Genomic DNA, 21,188 nt, shown 5'->3' on the forward strand with positions numbered 1-21,188 from the left:
CAAAGCCAGTGTAGTCTTTAAATATTCTTTGATAGTTTTTTTAACATGTGTAATCATTCTTCTAGCTCACTTTTAAATTCTTTCCAATTGTGTCATCATTCTTGAACTGTGGTGCTGGAAACTGTACAATATTCCAATGGAGCCCTTACCAGTGTTGATTAGTCTATTGCAGATTACTACAGACAGATTACTTGCAAACAGTTGTCCTGTTAATAAAAGCAAAATAACACACTGGGAGAGGAACTTGTGTACAATGTCATTTCAAAATTCACTATTCTTTAGAGATAGAGTCTTTAAGGTTACTGGGAGGTAGCTGTCTGAAAAGAAATACAAAGCAAATACAGTTACGAGCTTTTGAAGCAGTTTTGCAGAGGATTTTGACATTACAGGCTGTTTAATCTGCTGTTATGAGCAAGTCACTAGTAGGTACCTAAAAAACCAGTTACTGAATGCTTAAAATCATAAAATTGGCAAGAGATGATATGAGGAGGAGAGGGTGTAGACTACGTGAACTCATTGAAAGAGATGAAACAGATGATGTTAACAAAAAGGTAATCCATTTGTTTATATTATCCAAAAATAACCAATAGGCGTAAAGATGTCATGGGATAAAGCATGCCCTTTCTTGAACTAATAAACTGAAAAATAGGAAGTGAAGACAGTAAATAGATTTATTCTTTTTTATTGTGGCAGAACATCTGTCTGTTTTTCCTAGATGTGCTCGGATTAGAGATGTTCAGCATATTTATAAATGAAATGAGATTCAGTATTGAGGCAAGCGTTAACTGCGGATGTCAAGCTACTTAGGGTAGTGAAAACTGAAGTAAGCTGCAGAAATTTGCAGAAAGATCTCATAATCTTGAGTATCTGAGTGAATTTCGTTTGACATTGGTATGAAATGCAAAATAATACAGGTGAGCAAGAGGGAGCTTTCAATTTGGCTGCTCTGTGGTGGTCTTGAAATTAGCAGTTACCAGTCAGAACAGGTATTTTGGAAGTAGGAAGTGTCTGAAAACAATTCTCAGCAACAGTCAAAAAAGCAACAAGAATGTTAGCAATTATTAGGAGATGGGGGAAAGGAATATATGGTGTTTAAGTCCACAGTACAGTTACATCTTGGATGCTGCCTGCAGCTGTGGTCATCTCTAGTATCTCAAGGTATATGTAAGATCCAGGAAAGGCTAGCAGCGTAACAAAAATAGGAAATGATTCTTAAATGAGAAGGCAGTTGAAGGGGAATGGCAGCTCTTGCTGTCATAGAAAAAATGAAGGAGTAGCAATTGCTCATTGTTTGTTGTCTCTACTTTCTATGTTTTCCACTATTCTATTAATTGTCAGAAGGTATTCCAGACACCTAAACTAGGTGGAAATGCAAACAGTTGGTCTGAGCTATTACAGTTCTCATCTCAGGAAGTTCCCATGCTACCAAAATATGGGGAGGATTAAGGAAAATCACTTCTGCATTTGCCTTTCTAAAATATCTAAACCTTGGAGATAAGCCACAGTGTTAAATAGACCTTGCTGGCTATTTTAATGGTATTCTGTAGAAGTGCCCTATAACAATTCTAAGCATGTATTTTCAATACAATAAGGAACATGTTACATGTATCTCCTTATTTTGCAGAGTAATCAACAGCTTCTGCAAATTGTAACAGAACAGAATGCGGAACTACAGCACCTACAAAAACAACTGAGGTATAAACCAGGCAATTAAAAATTTATTAATTACCTTTTCTATAGCTTTTTCTAACCTGCTGCTATATCACGGGCCTTGTGTGTGCTGTAAACTGCTTTGGTAATGATAGTTACAATGGTTTCAGTTAAAGCCTCTTAAGTTTGTTAGAACTCTGTGCATCATTAGTGTTAGGGTAGCAGATTTCCAGTTAGTATTATTTGTCTCAGCTGTTTCCTGAAATATTCAACATTTGACTGTTGAACAAAGTGTCAGTATCACAGCAAAACTGACTCTGGAGATAAGTTTTCAGTAGAAGACAATTTGCTCAAAATCCAGTTATGTGATTACTCATTAACATTCTGAAATTTGGATGTTCGAAGTAGTTTTAAATTTTAATGGTGGTAATAAAATTTCCATTCCCTGTTTCTCAGTAATGAGCAATAAAATGTGGGCTCTTTGGAAGTTAGAGGTAAGAGGAGTATTAATGATATGCCTGAAGTGTATCAAGGAAAATGAGGAAAATAGCTGTGACACAATTTCATGATTATTTGTATTTACAGCCAGAGTCTGTTCAGTGCCAGTTTACTGTATCCGTTAACCCTTCTGATTAGTGATGGCTGAGGTCAAACTAACATTTCAGTAACTAGTGGATTTATAGACTGAAATAAAAAGGAAACCAGTGATGATTTTTTTTCTTTTTTTTTTATAGCATTACCCTAAAACTTTAAATAAGCTCTTTAAAATAAACTTTCATATTTATAGGCTTAAAATCTAGAATGTGCTTAAATTTGGAGTTAAATTTTCCTTTGATTTTTAGATACTGTAATTTCCTTCAATACTGTCATTAAAATACTTAATATAATTGGACTGCAGTGATCTTGTTAGATGGTTTTATTGATTTTTAAAGAACATCACCCCAAAAATGGTAAAAATCACTTCCATTTTTATGTAAACTGTTAAAGATGGCTCTCTGTGTGCATGCACTCAATTTTGTGTGCGGTTTTTGCAAGCAGTGAGAAACGTATTGAGAAACATAGGTTGGCTGAACGCGTGTTGATACTGATTTATCCCTCCAAGAAAGAATGGCTGCATCAGACTTTCTCTCTCCTCTGTTCCAAACCCATACAAAATATTACATGAAAAGCAACTGCTATCTGTTGTAGTGCTAAGTGATTATCACTGTAAAGATTAGGTATTACACAAATTTCAGCATGTTTAATGAGTCTAGTTGTACTATTTGTAGATATTCAAGTTGTCACAAAACCCACATTAAAAGATACAAGTTGAGAGTGAATGAACAGCTTAATTAGTGTTGAATATTGGTCATGGTTGAGTATTTATTAACCAATTTAAAATTTGGGGTTTTTTTAAGATTGGATGCATCCAAACTTTCTTGCTGTTAGAGCAATAAAAATCAGCTGCTTCTACGGTTAAGCTTTTACCCTGTTTGGTACATTACAGATTACTTACTAGAATAATTTTGTTTTAAATAATATTTAATTTTACCTTTCCTTTTGTACTATAAATGTAGGACCAGAACCTGCTTACAAATGCCAGGTTACCTCAGTCACTGAAAATGTGTTTTTGAGAGGTACTTGTTAGCACCTCTCATTTTTATTAGTCAAGATTTTTCTATGGAAAAATTGTTTTCAGAAATCATATTTTGAAAAACAAAAGTGTTATGACAAGCAATTAAAGATTAACATGGTACTTGGGGTATTTGCCAAAATAAATCATTTCCAAACTTAGTTATCACTTGCAATTTGCTTGTGCTACAGTTCTTAGAAGGGAAAGAACATTTTCATATCCCTACTTTTTTTTTAATTTCTTTCTTTGCAGAGGATATTAGTATCGAATTACTGTTTTGATCTCTCATTCATCCATTCATCCATCTTTGCTCTTGCATTGACATGCTTACAATGACTCATGTAGTAAGTGGGGATGAAAGCAATTAGCATAAACTGAACCCATTTTAGATATTCAGTAAATGTGTAAAGTCACTCTAAGGTCTCTCGCCCACAGTCATGAGTTTTAATGTTTTCTTTCAAGCTGTTGTCTTCTTAGAAGTCTTTCTGTGACTTTAATCTGGCTGGCAGTGATCACAAGCAACCTTTGTCATTGTTACTCTATAGCATTCTCAGTTTTGGGAAAAGAGGCTCTTGGAGGAATTTTGCATCTAATTTTATGGGCACTGATTACATTTGCGTTCCTCTCAGATCAGCTAAAAGTTCTTATAACCCTGAAAGCAGTGGTGTTATATTTGTAAAGCTAATGACAGCAGCTCTATATAGCTCCAAAAGAAGTGCTGCAGTGATTCTGAAAGTTTGGCATATTTTACCACTCATTTCTCTAACATGAATTTACATAGATGTAATTTGCATGGATTATATAGCATATATTGCAGACAATTCCAATCCTTTAGATAGTTTTTAATAGATACGCATTGATTTATGGTGATAGAGTTAAAAAGTCTGGAGAGGAAAAGTAGATCTAAAAAAACCAAGCTTGTGTATAAGAGAATTTAGGTTTGATTTAGGTTTGTGTGGCCTAGATTGAGTGTCATTTTGGAGATTTTAGTATCGCTAAGTTTATAAATGTGTGTTTATAATTTAGGTACTTTAATTACATGAAAGTATGCAATCTGACATATAGCCATGAAACACTTTAAACATGCTCCTGAAATAGTCATCCTGTATCTCCAGTACATGTGCCTAAAGGAATACTGCTAGATTAAGATTTGGCAAGTAATTTGGGAAAAAGAAGATAAAATTAAGAATTCTGCTGGAAGTTATTTTCAGCTTGATGTTGGCTTTTATTCTTCTGGTCAGATCTTACCCAAAATAAAAAAAAATGAAATTTGGGCAAAAACTCCGTAAAAAGTGCTTAAGAACTAAATCATTGCTTCTCATCAATGTTAACATAAACTGAACTTAAAATGTACTACATTGTACTATTTATGTACTATTATGCTAGGTATTAAAGAGCCATAATTTGCCACTCTTGGAGGCAGCGTAATATTTGACGTATTTCTGTAGAGAATTGCGGTATGAACAGATTTCATTTATTCATATGCTGGAATTTTTATTGACACATTTATTTGTGCTTTAGTGTTTCAAAGCTCTGTTGTATACATTTAGTATACATCATTTAGTTCACTGTATTACTGTTCTCTTCATTTAACTACTAGCAGGGTTCTCTAGAGAGGGGATGCTTAACAGTCAATGACCTAATGGTCTTCTCTGGTGGCTTGAACTGTTGAGTTTTACTGCGGGTATTAAAAATGTTTTAATCTATATGCTAATGAAATATTTTTAAAGATCAGTAGATAAAATATATGAAGTAAGAAAACTGGCATTGCTAGGGTGTGTATCTGCATTTCAGAATCTTAACACTTTTAAACAGAGAACTTGCCACGGTTATGTTATTGTTCAGTATTGCTCAGTGAAGAATAAAAGCTGCATCTTTAGAATTAATTTGTTGCCTGTTAAACACACACCTCTGAATTTGATCTGAATCTGAATTTGGTCCTTAAAATGCATTTTTTATACTTAATCTTTTCTGAGTTTTATGACTTTTTTATTATTATTATTACTATTTATTCCTTATGCTGGGTTTTAAGGTTTTGTTTTGTTTTACAGCACATTTTAAATATCTGGGGGGAAGCAACTTAATGTCCTCATAAATTTAACAGTACTTTTTGTAGGAGAAAGATGCATAATTCAGGTGGAGTAACATCAAACTTCTGGACCTGCAGTGAGGACTGTATGTCTGGGAATAATGTTTTTATCTTTGTTTTTTGCTTTTAAAAGAAATTATAACAAAATTAACTTTTCTGATGAATTAAGCTGAAGTTAAGTATTTGCTGTAGAATTGCTCGAATTATGTATATTTTGCTTAAGGTTTTCATGTAGGTATAATTTGTTCTTGTCTTTTATGTCATTAAAACAATATCACTATTTCTATAAGGATTGTTTTGCATCAAATTGGTTATTTTTTTCTAGCTTCTTTTGTTACTGTTGCTGCTCCAGTTTGCATTACTTTATCTATTTTCTCTTTTTTAACTGTGTCATACATGCTATCATTGGTCTTTAAATTTAGCCTAATATGCAGCCTGAATAATTGGGTGACACCGCAGGTGAAGGACTCTGTGTCTTTCTGTTTTCAAGTTAGAGTAGGAGCGTTGCTTGTTTCAATAAGCTTAGGAGGAAGTCTGATTCATTAACTAGCCCTCACGTAAAACCTATTCAGATTACAAAGCACATCAGTTAAATTCTTCAGAAGTGGTAATGATGATTTTTTATTATTTTTTTTTTTTAATTCCTAGTCAGGTTGCTTTAAAAAGTGAAATCTAATTCTGCAAAAGGCTTTTCTGTGAAGTATCTTTGCCCAATGATGTTTAAGCTACTGAATCACTTAAAGTTTTTGATTGCCTTGTCCTCCCAAATAAGTAATCAATACATACACCTTCCTGTTAAGGATCTTTAAGAAGTCATTTCCACAGAATAATTGTTTAATGAATCTGTTGTTCCTCTTCCACTATGCCACACAGTAAGAAGAAGAAGGGGGAAAAGTTTTCTGCCCTTTAGGAGCAGTGTTAGGAAATTTGACTGCACTTCACAGCTATTTCAACAAAGTTGTAATTGATCTGGGTTTTTTTTTCCCTATGTTAGTTGAAATGTGATTCATAGACTGTTTTCTTTATACAGGCAAGCCAGAATAGATGGGCAGACAGCAAATGCTAAGGTTGATGAAATGACCAGATTGACAAACAGGCTTCAAAGCCAATTGGAGAGAAAGGTACTTTAGAGAAAGGAATAATTTTCTGTTGCAATTGAATGGCTAGTCAGTTACCTGAACGCTGACATAAAATTAATCATAAGTTGTTCTCTAACTTATTTTATGTTAGTGCATGCTTATTTTGTTCAGGGAAGGTCAGATGATGTGTGGATAATGCATACATTCTTTCTAGGAAGATAACATGGTATTTGCCCGGCAAAGAGAAGCAGCATTTAGCAGACGCTTGTATCAAATGCAGACTAGGATAAAACAACTAGAAACAAGGTAACAATCACTTCTTGGGTGTTAATCACACAATACATGCAAGAAAGATTAAATACTATGGGTTTTTTCAGCCTCTGGGTTTTGCATTTCTGAGCAGCAATGTTTTCTCAAAAAACAGGTATCTTATGCTTGGCTGCTCTCCATCTTGTTATATTCTGCAACCTTTCAGAACAGCTTCTGTTTTCAGTGTTTTTAAAATGATAAACAGGCCACCTGATTTTATTGACTAATGGAGAAAAAATGAGGCATATATTTTTCATTCTAGTACATAAATTCTAGTTACTCAACTCTTGTTAGCTTTGGGTGGAACTCTAAAGAAAACCATTGATACTGAAATTTGAAATGTTTATGTAACCTAGAAGGTTTTGAAGTGAATACAGATTTTTCTTTTCTTTTTTTTTTTTCCTGCTGTCTTAAATAGGATTTGTTTTCAGGTGTTAGTTCAGCAATCTGTATACAAAAAAAGATAATTTAATGACACTGTTAAAGCTCGCTTCTTAACAATAAATGCTAATTGCAAAAGCAGTTTGAATAAGTTTGAGCAAAGGAATAGAACTTAAATTCCAGCGCTATCTACTGGAAGATGTAAGACTGGTTCTTTTGCATGGATTTTTTTTACCCCCTTCGTCTTCAAGGATAAGACACTTGCCTGAGCCCAGTGATTTTTGATTCAAGTATCACAAACTTGAAGTTAATTCAAGTTGTTGAATTATTAACATTAGTCAAATGACCTGATAGTTAAGAAGAATATGTAAATTTCTTACTGAAATAATTATGTGATTGTTCATCTTCAATTCTTGGCCACAGCCTTGCAAGTATGATTAGCAGACTCTTCAATAACTCTAGAACCCAAATAATTACTAGGGAACCAGCCTTGTAACTCTGTGGTCATGCACTGTCTCAAGTTGATGCACAGGCTCGTGTGGCTACCTCTACTTAATGAATTTCGCTGACCTAAGCATTGTGGAGGGTCTTAAGTTATTTTTGAATGTCTGAAGGAATAGCTCATTTAACGTTCTTCTGTAGATTTTTGGTCTTGGAAAAATTGGGCTTTGGTTCTACAAAAATATGGTGGTTGTCTCTGTGTTTTCTGAAGTGCTCTCAATGGGTATTTAGAACCATGCACTTCACTGAACCAGCAGTACTTGTGAAACTTTCTGAGATTTTTCAAGGATACCTCTGAGGCTTTCTTGCTCTTTCTCATGCCTACCAATACTGACAATCATAATTAAACAAGGTTTTCCAAGCTGTTGTAAAATTACCAGTGGTTTCTTGTTCTAATGGTATAGCTGCAACTTCATTGCCCACATCCAATTATTCCATTTCCTCCACAGAGGAAAACTCTGTTCTTCTGGGGCTGTTATATTCTGTTTTAATATAGAACATTTTCAGTGATGTATCCCAGGATAGCTACATTCTGCAAAGGATCTTCTGAGATTAGATATCTGAGTTAACTCCTTTAGTTCTGTTTGTTTCTAGGACTTGATGAATATTAAACTCAGACTCTGTCCAAAACCAAGCAGAAAATCAGGAATGCAGTTTTGGCAATTTATGAATACATCTTATTAGTTTAGCTTGCAACAATTAGTGTATTAATTAAGCATTTTATCATTCAATTAGTAAAATTATTACAGTCTTGTAGATTGCGTATTACTGTCCAAGATGCTCAACAGCAGAGAAAAGAAAGAACAGCCTGGGAGAAACAAATCGTGGAACTTCAGAGAAAGATTGCTAATCTGGAAAGGGAGAAGCATGATGCTGTTGCAAAAGCCCAAGATTACATACAGGTCTTAGAAGAAGCTAACGTACAAAAAAGTCGGGTAAGGCAAATGTCGAATATTTCTTAGGTATTAGAATACTTTCATCACTTACAGTTGTGAGGTGCATATGCAACCAAGCTGCATGTCTGTTGTACTAAAATTACTCCATGTGCGTAGCAAACTCTGATATGACCATACATTAGTTAGACTTGTTCCACAGTACAAATTTCAAAGACTATGTTGAGTGTCTGGATAAAGGTGATCTAAGTGATAATACTGTACCTGAACTTGAATTTTCAAAAATTTTTGACAGAATTTCTTATCAATAGGTGTTTCTTGTTTCTTATAAAGAAATTGGACTGTCAGAATAAAAAAGAAGGTCCTGTTATGAATTTCTAACTTACGGCTGGGAAAGAAGAGCTAAAACTAAAGGGAATTCTTTTGTTACACGATGGGCATAGGTCAGCAATAGAGCAAGTTCTGTGTTCAGATCTTAATGATGCTGAAGAAATCCAGAAAACTGTCTGAGTGGTGAAGTGTGCAGTCAGGAAAAATTTGCCAAGGTGTTTATTAGTGTATTATAAAATGTCAGAAGAAATTCAAATGTGCCATACTGGTTGCTGAATTTAGTCTTATCAAACAAAAAATGGTTTAGGATATAGTGTGGATGTCTCTTAAGAACACACTTGCACAATCCTCTGTGGAGCTCAATACAATGAATAGAACGTGCAGAGTGAATGTCAAAAGTAAAGATGCCTTTAAACATAGCCTTCATGTGCAGTCCTGATCAGTCCGTTTCAGGAAGACGTAGGAGAAATAAGGAAGTGTAGGAGAAGTCAACAAATAAAACTAGACTTTTTTTTTTATATACAATAGGTGTTTAAACTGTCATAGGATGAAGGGTATGCCAAAAGTATGTAAATATAAAAATGGTCAAATTCAGGACAGGACGATCCACCAACACTTCCTAAAGAAACAGGGTCTAATCCAGCAAGTCTTGATGTGTCTATTGATCAAAAAATAAAAATAAAAAATCCTGTTTTCCCAGTTCTTAACTTCACAGAAGTCTGTTCTTTGCCCCTTTTGGAGATAGGTTACAGGGCTTGGACAACTTTTGTTTAATATGGGCTCTTTGTTTAATACTAAGCTTCAGTTTCAGTCAGACTTTTAGGACTCTAATGAATTGCATTTGCTGTCAGGACAGAACTTTAACGCACATCTGATGACTGTAGCCGTCAGTAAGTGAAACCCAGTGTAGTCAAAGTCTGTGGGAACAAATGGGAGAATCTTAGAATTTACTTTATTTCGGCTAACATGTTGAGCTGTTGAGCAATTAAGGAGATAAATGCTCCCTTTTAGTCTGAAGTTGCTTTTCAAACTTGAAGAGCCTCCTGAGTGTCTAAACTAGGTTTTTACTATAATTTTTGGAATATTAAAGTTAGTGTTGCTCTTGCTGATTTCAGTTCTGTGACAAAGGAGGCAAACCTGTCTCCTTTTTTTCTGACAGAAAAGGGAACTAACTTCTTGAAAGACATCCTGCTACCTTCTGGCCTGCTTCCAGAATAAAGTGTTGACAAAGCTTAGTGTTCTGCATGTTACTAAAGTTTAACTTCTGTGATTGTTCTTGCTGTATAAAAAGGGGTTATCATCTTGTTATAGTTTTCTCATGTATTCATAGTTATTTAGGAAATCCTTTGGTGCCATCTTTTCCTTCTTATAATTTCCTCATAACTTTGTGCATCTCATTTGCTTCCTAACAGAGAACTTACTATGCATCATTGTTGGTATTTTTTATTATAGATCTGCCCCTAGATGAGAACATGTGAGAGTAGCTCTGGTTCCTATGCTTTCTGTGTAATTCTGTAAGGTGTTTTGAACAGTGACTGTGTGGTTTCTTCTCTCAGTGCTGGATGTGTTGTCACCACTGTAATATCAGTAGTATTTCAAGTTGTTATTTTTTTTCTAGGCAGTCTCAGGGGAGAAACAAAAGGAAGAGGAAATTAAAAAAATGAAATATGAAATGTCTCAACTCGCAGAAGATAATGCTGCAAGAATTAGAAAGGCAGTAAGTTATGATGTTTAGAAAGAATGGGAAGATTTTTTTGGTTTTCCTCAGCATGAAAAGCTATAGGTGGTGCATGATCACGAGCAGTTTTCTTACAACTGTTTAGGTAATTTAGGTAGCAAGGCAGCAAGCCGACACTACTGTACTTTTCAGATTTGTTATCTAGACATAAATTCTTCCAAACTAAATGACACTCTGAAATTTCTCAAGAAGCAAGTGTTGATGTTTGTGCAGACAGTGGTGTAGAGAAGGCTGCACTGTGAAGATGTAAAGAATGGCGCTTTCTTTGATCTCAGAGATTGTGTTCAGTGGCACATCAACAGACAGTGTTGCATTGCTATCAATGACACGTGGCCTCATTTGAGGAGTTGCTGATGGAAGCTTGTCATGTATGTTCAGATGATAGGACCTGTTGTCCTATCATCCTACCAGATTTGTGGCATCTCAGTACTTAAAAATATTCCCCTATTTAGGCAAGTAAGACTCTTCTACCCAGTACAGCTAACGATCAAAATTCTCAATGTCACAAACCAGAATTTGGTAGAGAAATGACTAAAAACAATGTTGTAGTCTCTTTATGATTTTTTGGGGTTTGGTTTGGTTTTTTTTTTTCTTTGTTATAAGCAGCGGAAATACTGAAGCTCTTCTGATAAAAGATTGGTCATAAAATTAATTTCCTCTGTGTTGCATCCCATCTGCAGTTAAAATGCAGACTAATCTACCTGGAGGTTCTCAGTAATTACCTGCATGTCAGAGAGACTTGCTTTATTTTAAGACAAACTCCAGAGGAAATAAAGACTTGTTACAGGCATTTGTTGGCAATGTCTTTTGTTGCAAGTGAACAACAGTGTAAAGCAATTATTTTATTTTTCTTTTTTTTAAGTTTTCAGTGGTGTAATTAATTTTGACTCCTTTCACTTTTGTCTCTATGACACAATGTGCCTATGTACTATACAGGGATGAAAGTATTCTTTTTCTTTCCAATCCTTTCAAGAGGTGTCAGGAGCATACTACCTAAATTTTCAGAGCCTATGAAGGTAAAGACAGTTTGTGCTTTCCATTTGTGGTTACCTAAAAGAATCACAGAAATTGTGTGGATTACTTAAAACTTTCATAAGTGGTTCAGAGAAAGTACAAGAGCTAAAGAGCAACTAAGATAACCACTTCAGTTGTGACAGTCATTTACCGATTAGAATTTAGAAGCTTAGAAATGCCCTATTTCTTATTTTGAAATTGTCTCAGTAAAAGTGAATCTATCAAAAGCACAAAAAGTAAAATTTTGAACGATGAGTGGTCATTTTTCTCCAGATATTAAGAAATACTTTATGTGATCTAAAAATATCTTGTTACACAAATTGCAAATACCTTGCACCTGATAGCAGCTTTCTTGGTAGAATTAGTGTTATTTTTATAAGGCCTTGTTGTGCGGTCTTCCTTTCTGCCTTTTTTTTTTCTTTTTGAAACAGGTATGGATTGATAATAATCATTCTTCTAACATTTGTGTAATAAGATTTGTCAGTTATTGCAATCCCAGGTATTTTTATATACATGCACCACATACATACATACATATATATATATATAAAATGATGGAAAAATAGTTCATGGGTTTGTGTGTTTACTTCGGCTTTGATCGCAGGTAGACATGGCAAAGAAGCAGTATAATGTGCAAATCTCTCGACTAGAAGAAGAACTTTCAGCTCTTCAGATGGTATGGTGTTGATGAAAGTATTTTAGATAGCAAAATGTTTCAGACTTCTAGTTTTTGTTGATGAAGTAAAATGCTAAATTCTAGTTAAAATGCAGTTAACTAAAATACGAATAATGGGTAATTGTCTAGGTTTGTGCTTCATTACTGTACAGCACTTTACATTTTGCATAACTCCAGACATTAAACATACAGTGCCTTTCATGTTACTTGACAAAAGCAGCTGTGTGCAGTGTCATAACAGTTGGTACGGAGATTCATATTTAGGTATAAAGGGTATTTGGTTTGAAACTTCATTTTTAATGTACAGATTTGCCTTATGCATAGACAATCATACCTTACCTTCCCTGAAAACTTGACTGGCTGTGCATGAAATAATGCAGTTCTGCAAATCCACCCATTTCTTTAAGTTTATTCCTTGAGGTAGGTTTAGTTCACAAGCATCAATTCAGTGAGATGCTGTGCTCTAGAAAATATTTCCCATGTGATGGCATTTCCTAGGTATCCCTGTTTCTTTCAGGGATAAAGCATGGAAAGCTGAGTATCTGTACCATATCATATCTATAGTTGGGTATGTAGAAATGAAGTATATGAAAGTTGATAAAGTATGCTAAGAGAAATTCTGTGCATTATAGTCATCACATTCTTGAATGAACCAAGAGCTTGTAAAAAATTGTATGGGAGACCAAAAAAGCTCAGTGCATATGCACAATTTATGGATTAAATTTCTTAAAAAAAGCTTTCCTTTTATGTGTCTTGGTCTGTATTATGAATGAGACTGATTGTATAGAGGAAATAATGAGCAGGTAAATACAATCAAATGCATCCATACCAGCAGCAAGAATTACATTTACAATGGCTGGTTTTAAGCTTTGACACTTCTTGAATTTTTAGAGTTATTTTTTTTATTAGATTTATCTTAAAATGACTTTTTAAAAACAGGAATGTGGAGAAAAACAGGGTCAAATTGAAAGAGCCATTAGAGAAAAGAGAGCAGTGGAAGCAGAACTTGAAAAGGTAAGGCAGTTGCGTGCTTTTTTACATCATGCTTAAGATCTCTTTTCAGAAGGAAAAGATACATAAGTTTTTCCCATTTCTCATGGTTTGTTTTTCTTTAATTTTCTTACTTGATACTTGGAGTAGATTTTCTTAATTGTAAATTTTCATGTAATCATTTTAAGTTTGGGTTTTTATGTAATCCAGGAAGTGTTTTAAAGCTCTAATACTAAACTGAAAAAGAGGGTTGTTTGGAAAGTATAAAAAGTGAAAGGAGAGATGTTTGACATAATCTGAAAGAATGTTGGCACATATTCCAGTTAAGCTTAATAGACAGAAAACTTAATAGATGCCAGACCTTTGGAAACTTCTTTTCCAAATAGCAGCAACAATTATTTTTGTTCAAAACTTAAATTCAGTTTTGTTTTAAATGACTGGAAAATAGGGTGCAATGAGGAATAAATAACCTCCTTATCAGTATCATAGAATAGTCAGGGCTGGAAAGGACCTTAAGATCATCTAGTTCCAACCCCTCTGCCATGGGTATGGATGCCTTACTCTAGACCGTGACGCCCAAGGCTCTGACCAGCCTGGCCTTGAACACTGCCAGGGATGGCAGTGGTACTTCTTTGGGCAACCTGTTCCAGTGCCTCACCACCCTCAGTGTAAAGAACTTCTTCCTTATATCTAACCTGAACTTCCCATCTAAGTTTGAACACATTACCTCTTGTCCTATCACTAGAATACTACACTGTGCCACAGTACTACACTGCCAGTCACCAGTGCAAGGTTAAGATGATCTTACATATAAGCTTATTCTTCAGATTTACAGGGAAGACAGAGGACATGAATTTGACAACAGAAAATTAGAGCAACTGCATCAGAAGTACTTACTTGCAGAGACTACAAAAAGTAACCTTCAGTTCACTCTTCAGACAACACAAAATAAACTGAAACAGGTGGAAATGAAGTAAGTAACAGATGTTACAGAAATTAGCATGGAAAACAATAGGTATTATTTCTGACTATTTAAATTGTTGATTATGTGTTAGGTTTTTGTTACGTCTTTTTAACCAGTGGCAGGAATAGCGTCAAGATACCACAATTCTGAAGCAAGGGCAATTATGAATTGTAAAAGAATTAAAGGGGATAACATTCTATAATGAAAGATGTTTACAAGATAAGAATTGCAAGCAATTGTTTGACAAAAAAGAAAAAGAAAATAGGAGTATATTATTTGGAATCTTGCTGTGTTTTTAAATACTGTTTGTAGAAAAAGTATGAAATATTCAGGCAGAGTTTATGATACTATCAATTCACCTACAGTGAGGTATCTCCTAGTACATGCAAACACTGTTCACACAGCATACTGAGTTTCAGGTATGTGGTCAGAGCCAATAGGCATTATCGCAGTTCCAATAATACAGTGGTAAAAAGTGCAGATTTTTAGAAGAGGTTGTTGTTTTCAGCATGAAAATAAGAATTCTCTGGAAGCTTTAGTCATTTCTGTACTCTGATCATCCTGAATCATAGAATAGTCAGAGTTGGAAAGAACCCTAAGATCATCTAGTTCCAACCCTTCTGCCATGGGCAGGGACACCACACACTAGACCATGTCACCCAAGAATTCTGTCCAACCTGGCCTTGAACACTGCCAGGGTTGGGGCATTCACAACTTCCTTGGGCAACTTGTTCAATGCCTCTCCACCCTCACAGTAAAGAACTTCCTCCTTAAATGTAACCTGAACTTCCCCTGTTTAAGTTTAAACCCATCACCCCTTGTCCTATCACTACTGTCCCTAATGAAGACTCCTTCCCCAGCATCCTTGTAGGCCGCTTTGCCAGAGCAGTCCTCAGCTGGGAATCTGGAAATGTGATAAAAATTAAAATCTTTAGTTTGACATCATTTTACTGAGATTGCTACAACATTAGATTGGTTTTATCAATACTGTCAGGATAAAATTCTTTGACTTGTGTATAGTTCTAGCTGTAAACCATTAAACATGCTGAGCTGATGCAAACTTTCAGGAAGAAAAGGGAGCAGTTGTACTGGGTCAGACCCAAGATCTGTCCCCTTCTTCCCTACCCCAACCCCCCCTTTCTCTCTGATGTGGTAGTTGCTCAAGTCTTAAGTTCCAACAAGACATTTCTTCTCTTTCAGCTTTGAGGAGGAGAAATCCCGTTGTCAGGAAGTTATCTCTAATTTGCAAAGCATCTTGGATTCGGAAAGAGAAAAGAGCATCTCTGTCAGTGAGCAAAGTCTAAAGCTTCAGCAAGAAAATGAGCAGTTGCAAAAAGAAATGGAGGACTTAAGAAAACAGGTCAGAGAGGCTCAACGAAAAGCTAAAATAAAGGTATGGTTTATATGTTAGTTTTATTTTAACATAAGACTGATAATTACTTGATGAGGCAGCAGTTCTAAGAGAAAATAATTTATAGTTCATCTTAAGGAAGAAAGTTTCAGTGATGTTTCCTGGTTTCTGCTTAAAATTAACTTCATTGTAGCATTGTTTCCTCAGAATCTATTAGGTAACTCAGTCTCTGCTAATTAAATTTTGTTTTAATATGTATTAAATTCTGCTTGATAAGAACATCCCAAATGTTCTCCAAGATGACTAGATTAAATAATAACATACTTTCCTTCAAGTGATTTCACTTGCTCCAGTTCCAGATCTTCATTTATCTGTCTGTAATGTGTAACGAATCTCTGTATAACTTTCAGTGTAGAGTGTTCCTCTACTTGTATGTCCACCATGTTGTCAGTGCAGTGTGCAACTAAGAAATAATTTAATACAGTGGTTGTCAAACACTGGTTCTGTATTTTCTGAACAGAGAACATTCTTCTTTATGAATAGTTGCAAAGAAGATAATTAGCTGAAAGATTATTCTTTTTGAATGTGTTCCAGTAAATGCACCTGAACAGACTGCAGGTGGTAGAATGAATTAACAGTAACCTCAGCAGATTCGTAGTACCTTTGGCTTCTGGAGGGAGTAACAGCTTTGATGCTTGGTGTGCTTTCTAAATATATAAAGATGGTACTTTCCGCTCTGCTCTTAACTGCGTAAGTGTAAAGGTACTGCAGAGGGATATAAGAATCTGCAGCAATGAAGACGACTTCAGTAAGCAGTTTTATAAGTTATGAATGGGGACCATCTCAAGTCTGGTTTCCACTTTGCACCACAAGATAAAGGAAGCAGTCAAATTAAATAGGAAATCTTGCTCCAACACCAGAACCCTTAAGTCAAATGTAATTTAAAAGCAAAGGATCAGTCTTTTAACAGTTTATAAACAGTTACAACAGTCTTGTGACGGTTATAAAACATATACCAGATCTTTGTCTTTCTCTTTTTTTAATCAAGACAGGCTTCCAGTATAATCACAGGTAAGATTTATTGTTTGTTTTCATTTTCCTGTGACATACGAAGGATTTTAGATCCAGTTAAGAAATTCCTGATGCATTTCAGCTACGTGAAAAAAAAGAACATGTTTCTTTGGAGAAAACTCAAGAGAAAAAGATAAAGATTATTTCCATAAATAAGCATACACAGGTCATTATCATTCATTGTCAGTTATACTATTTGCTTAAATTGGCCTTGGGAACATGTATGCCTTTGAGCATATAATTACATGTTTAATTATTCTATGTTACATGCTTTCAACAGGTGTTTAATTGAACTCAAGTGTTGGTGGGAAAAAAAAGTTAGACTTGGTTGTTCCTGACTTGTATTTTTTTCTAGATAGGCACAATGAAGCATGAGTGTGCTGTGAAAGAATATGGATATGAAGCTCGACTTAAGGAAATGGAAGACACCAGTCAGAAGTCTACTGCTGAATTTACACGTCTGTTATTAGCTCAGCAAAAAGCAACAAATCAATGGAAAGAAGAAACAAAAAAAATTACTGAAACTACAGAAGCCAGGATCAGTAAGCTAAAGTAAGTGCAATTTTGTTCCTCTTCTGGAAGCTGTTACTGTTCTAATTACTGTTGGCATCGTAATGTGCTTTATAAGTGAACATTTTTCAGGAAGTCATGAACTTCCTAAAAAAGTCTTACCTGGGTATACTGGGGTGGGAGTTTACATAAAAAAGCATTTTATATTGTGCTTCACCTGAAATTTGCTGTTAGTGCAGCTCTCATAAGCATTGAGTCAGTGTCGCATTTGTTAGTGTAGGTGTTTCCCATTCTTTTGCCTTAAATTCATGATCTGTTGGTGGTTTTCAGTTTTCAGTTCTATCCTCATTACTTTCATTTTCCATGTGAAGGTGTCTGAAACATTTTGGCTTCTTTATGAATTTCCCAGCAGCAGCTGCTAACTTTTCTATATTCTGTGCTGCTCGTTTGTCATCTTTTAAGTCTGCAGTGTTTTGTTTGAGAGGTGGAATCCACATGCATAAAGGAGGCATTAAATAAATAATTCTAAGAACTGAAGCAACATCGGGGAAAGTTAGGTGGTTTTTAATTTAAAAAAAAAAAGGAAAAGCAAATTTTGCAACCTGTAACTGCAGAGTGATGATGGTTTTTTGATCAGTTTAGGCTTCACTGAAAATTATTCTGTGCTTTCTTGAATCTCTGGGTCACAGTTCAAATCAAACACATAATCATTGCCTATAAGACTGAACTTGAAATTAAAAAATAATGCTTGGCAGTGCATTGAATAATTGCAGACTAAATTCCATTATTTTCTTCCTAAAAATACACTGCAGTCTTCAGTTATGAGAAGAGTTTTCTTCCCTCTAAGCATCTTAAGATGCTGTACACTTTTAGAAGGATTTATTGGTAGTAAACTTCACCTTCACCTTGCAAGAGGGCAAGGAACCAGTTTTGCTTCAATATACTTGTGCCGAAAGTCAATCTTGAAGGTAACTAAGAAGGTCAGTGCTTCTTGCAACATAGATCCTCATTCCAAATAGAAATGTTGCTCTTGGCAGCATGGCTGGCTGACACCTCCTGACTAGTGTTTATTCTCTATTCCTGCAAAAATACCTGGTTTGGTAGAGTATGAAATGAAGCTGTTCTGGCTTTTGGTTTCATCCATTTTAGTTGTACTTTGAGTTCTAATGACATTTACTGAAGTGAACTGAGATAGCAAATATTTACAGTTACAGAATAGTTATATAAATGAGTGATTGCTGGTAAAGGTTGGTTGGTTTTGTTTCTGGTTTTGTTGTTGTTTTTAAAAAAGCAGTGTAGCACTCCTTATTTAAAGATGGGTTGCCCCAAGGCTTTTAGCTTGTTTCTTTAAGAATGTGCATGTATGTGAAAAAAATCTGTATCTGGTTATATATGTTTATAAACACATATAGAAATTATCACTCTCAGATTAAGTTTTGGGGAATTTTGTATTTTTAAATTAAGGTGAATTTAATACTACTTAAAGACCTGTGCAGACTTTGACTGGGATGGAGTTCATTTTCTTTATAGAAACCTCTATGGTGTGTGCCATAGTTTAGATCTATGACCAAAGTAGTACTGATAACAGAGTGATGTTTTAGCTGCTGCTGAACAGTGCTAATACAGGGTCAAACCCTTTTCCGTTTCTCACTGTACTGCACCAGCAAGGACGGTGGTGGTAGGCAAGATGCTGGGAGGGGACATAGTGGGATAGCTGACCCCAGTTGACCAGAGGGATATTCCACACCATATGTTCATGTCATGTTCACCAAGAAAACTGGGTGAAAGGGTAGCTGTTGTTTTCATACTGGCTGGCTATTGCTCTGCTGGTGAGGAGTAATGGGTTTTGCATTGGTTTTTTTCCCCTTCACTTACTAAACTGTCACTGTCATGGCCCATGGGTAATTCTCTCACTGATACTGTTCCAGTTCTCTCCCCCTTGAGAGAGTGAGTGAGGGGATGAGGGCTCACCTGCCAGCTGGGTCAGTCTACCTCAATACCAAAGGACAGAAATGTGGATTTGGAGACAGAACTATTAACAGTATAGTTAATTAACATAATAATGCATATTAACAATTCATTTTAGTTGAATTGGTTTGGTTACTTGCTGTGTTTCAACAGGCTTGTATTTTGATAGTTTTATCTCAGCAAGGGTCTGAGACTGAACCACCAGTTCAGTTCTGACTAGGAATAGTAAGTAGAATGAAGTGAGCTTCTGAGAGGCAAAAAGTGATCTTTCACATTCTTTTAAGGGTTTAAATGGAAAATAGTAAGGAAAGAAGTACAGAAATTCTATAAATACAGTAAACTTCTCAAGGTAATTTTTTTTTTTCATAACACAAAAAAAGCTTTTAAATCTCAGTGAATAATTTAACTACTATATATAGTTGGTGAATTTAGTAACTGACACATACTTGAGTTTCCATTTCTTTTTCTCCCCCTCTATCTGGAACATTACAGAGGTTATCTAAATAACCAAATCAGAATTAGATTTAATGTTTAATAAGTTATTTTGATCTTCAGTGTCACTTCTTCACAAGTGTGTGTAAATTCAGTAAGAGATACATGCAGTCCACATCTTTGTTGCTGATCTACAGGTTGTAAAGCTTCCAGTTGTGAAGTTGTAAGCTTTCAGATCACTGTCATTTTGAATGTCATAAAACTTCAAAGGATGAAGGTGATCTGCCTTTGACAGCTGTGGTAAAAAACCAGTATTGAGTGCTTGCAGCTTATTTTATGTTTATTGTCGTTTGAAAGAATTCACTTTTGAAAGAATTGAGAAATACATGCACATATTTTTAAAGGCTCTTGCTTTCACTGAAGTACTGTAACCTAGAAAAATGATTCCTATGGCTATATTTGGGAGGAAGAGACTGGCTAGGACTGTTCTTGTTACACAGCATTGTATATTAAGCAATACAGTTCTTCAGACTTCAGCTGAGTAAATGAGAGCAGAGAGAGAAAGTGAAATCAGCAAAACCAAAGGAACATTTAGGAAATTTGTAAATTGAAAGGAAACAAACTTCAGTAGCAACAGAATACAGGATAGATTGAGAAGGGGTGAAAGAGAGAGCTCTGACAATGCAATTTAAGCTAAAAACAGGGTAGTCACATCTGCCAGTATTTGCTAAAAGAAAATTAAGCAAAAGACTACATGCAGGTTTAAAAATAAGGGCAAATAATTGATTCTGTAAAGACCACTTTGACTCATCTGTACTTAGGTTAAGTAGGTTAAAATAGTAAACAGAAAAGAGGCTGTAATACAGGTAGTAATCGGTGGTTAATAATTTCGAATTGGCGTATTAGTATTCTTCATATATTTCTATGTTCTAATCGTCAGAATGAAGGTAAGAACTAGGGCAACTGAGAGAGGATTTTGCAGGTAACCAGTGGTTATACATAAAGCCCTTACCAAACTCCGCACCTGTGGCCAACACCAAGAGCATATTTTTGTTGAACATGATTCTGGTTGGACCAGGGATCAGAACCAGATTCACATGGATAAACAAAGTCTCATATTCAATCAGGTAACTGAGTTATCCACAAAATGGTCTTGGGTGGAGTAGATCTGGAAAACTGCAGATGGGGGGAAAAGGTGGGTCCTTGAAACTTGAAAACTTTACAGGAAATTGACAGTTCTGTCAACTTTGCTATGAATATTATTTTGGCCTGTTAGACCTGTGTATGGTTGCTCAATTAAGGTACATTTCAGCCTGAGTAGGGGCAGTAATAGGTATACAGAAGTCTGTTCTCTTTTTAGAAATAGAAACTGAATCTACAAAACAAACAGTACCCAAGAGAATTTATACATGTAGGCTTAAATGAGAAAGAGGGTAAGTAGAAGTTAATTCCAATGTAAAAAAACATTTGAGGAGCTTCAGAAATCTTAACTCTTTAATTAAAAAGTAATAAAAATTGAGTACTAGTACATGGTGTGAGCAAATTGGTGAAGTCACAATGTGCCACTATTCCCTAGTAGTAAGATAGAATTGGGGGGGGGGGGGGGCATTATTTTTATAGGTAAGGTATC

The 21,188-nt window shown here is 35.2% G+C and overlaps 1 protein-coding gene across 1 annotated transcript in view; it reads left to right on the plus strand.

Moving 5' to 3' along the window:
- SCLT1 (sodium channel and clathrin linker 1) overlaps positions 1–21,188 on the plus strand; it is a gene marked incomplete at both ends in the record, with an annotated part of 29,576 nt that overhangs the window by 5,819 nt on the left and 2,569 nt on the right. Inside the window, 10 exons of the mRNA XM_010016658.1 lie at positions 1,625–1,695; positions 6,382–6,472; positions 6,645–6,736; positions 8,379–8,556; positions 10,463–10,561; positions 12,201–12,272; positions 13,212–13,286; positions 14,090–14,235; positions 15,427–15,619; positions 17,004–17,200. Coding sequence (XP_010014960.1) covers positions 1,625–1,695; positions 6,382–6,472; positions 6,645–6,736; positions 8,379–8,556; positions 10,463–10,561; positions 12,201–12,272; positions 13,212–13,286; positions 14,090–14,235; positions 15,427–15,619; positions 17,004–17,200 — 1,214 coding nt within the window. The remainder of the gene's footprint in view (positions 1–1,624; positions 1,696–6,381; positions 6,473–6,644; positions 6,737–8,378; positions 8,557–10,462; positions 10,562–12,200; positions 12,273–13,211; positions 13,287–14,089; positions 14,236–15,426; positions 15,620–17,003; positions 17,201–21,188) is intronic.

Source organism: Nestor notabilis, unplaced genomic scaffold (assembly GCF_000696875.1).
Source record: "Nestor notabilis isolate BGI_N333 unplaced genomic scaffold, ASM69687v1 scaffold35396, whole genome shotgun sequence".
NCBI lineage: Eukaryota > Metazoa > Chordata > Aves > Psittaciformes > Psittacidae > Nestor > Nestor notabilis.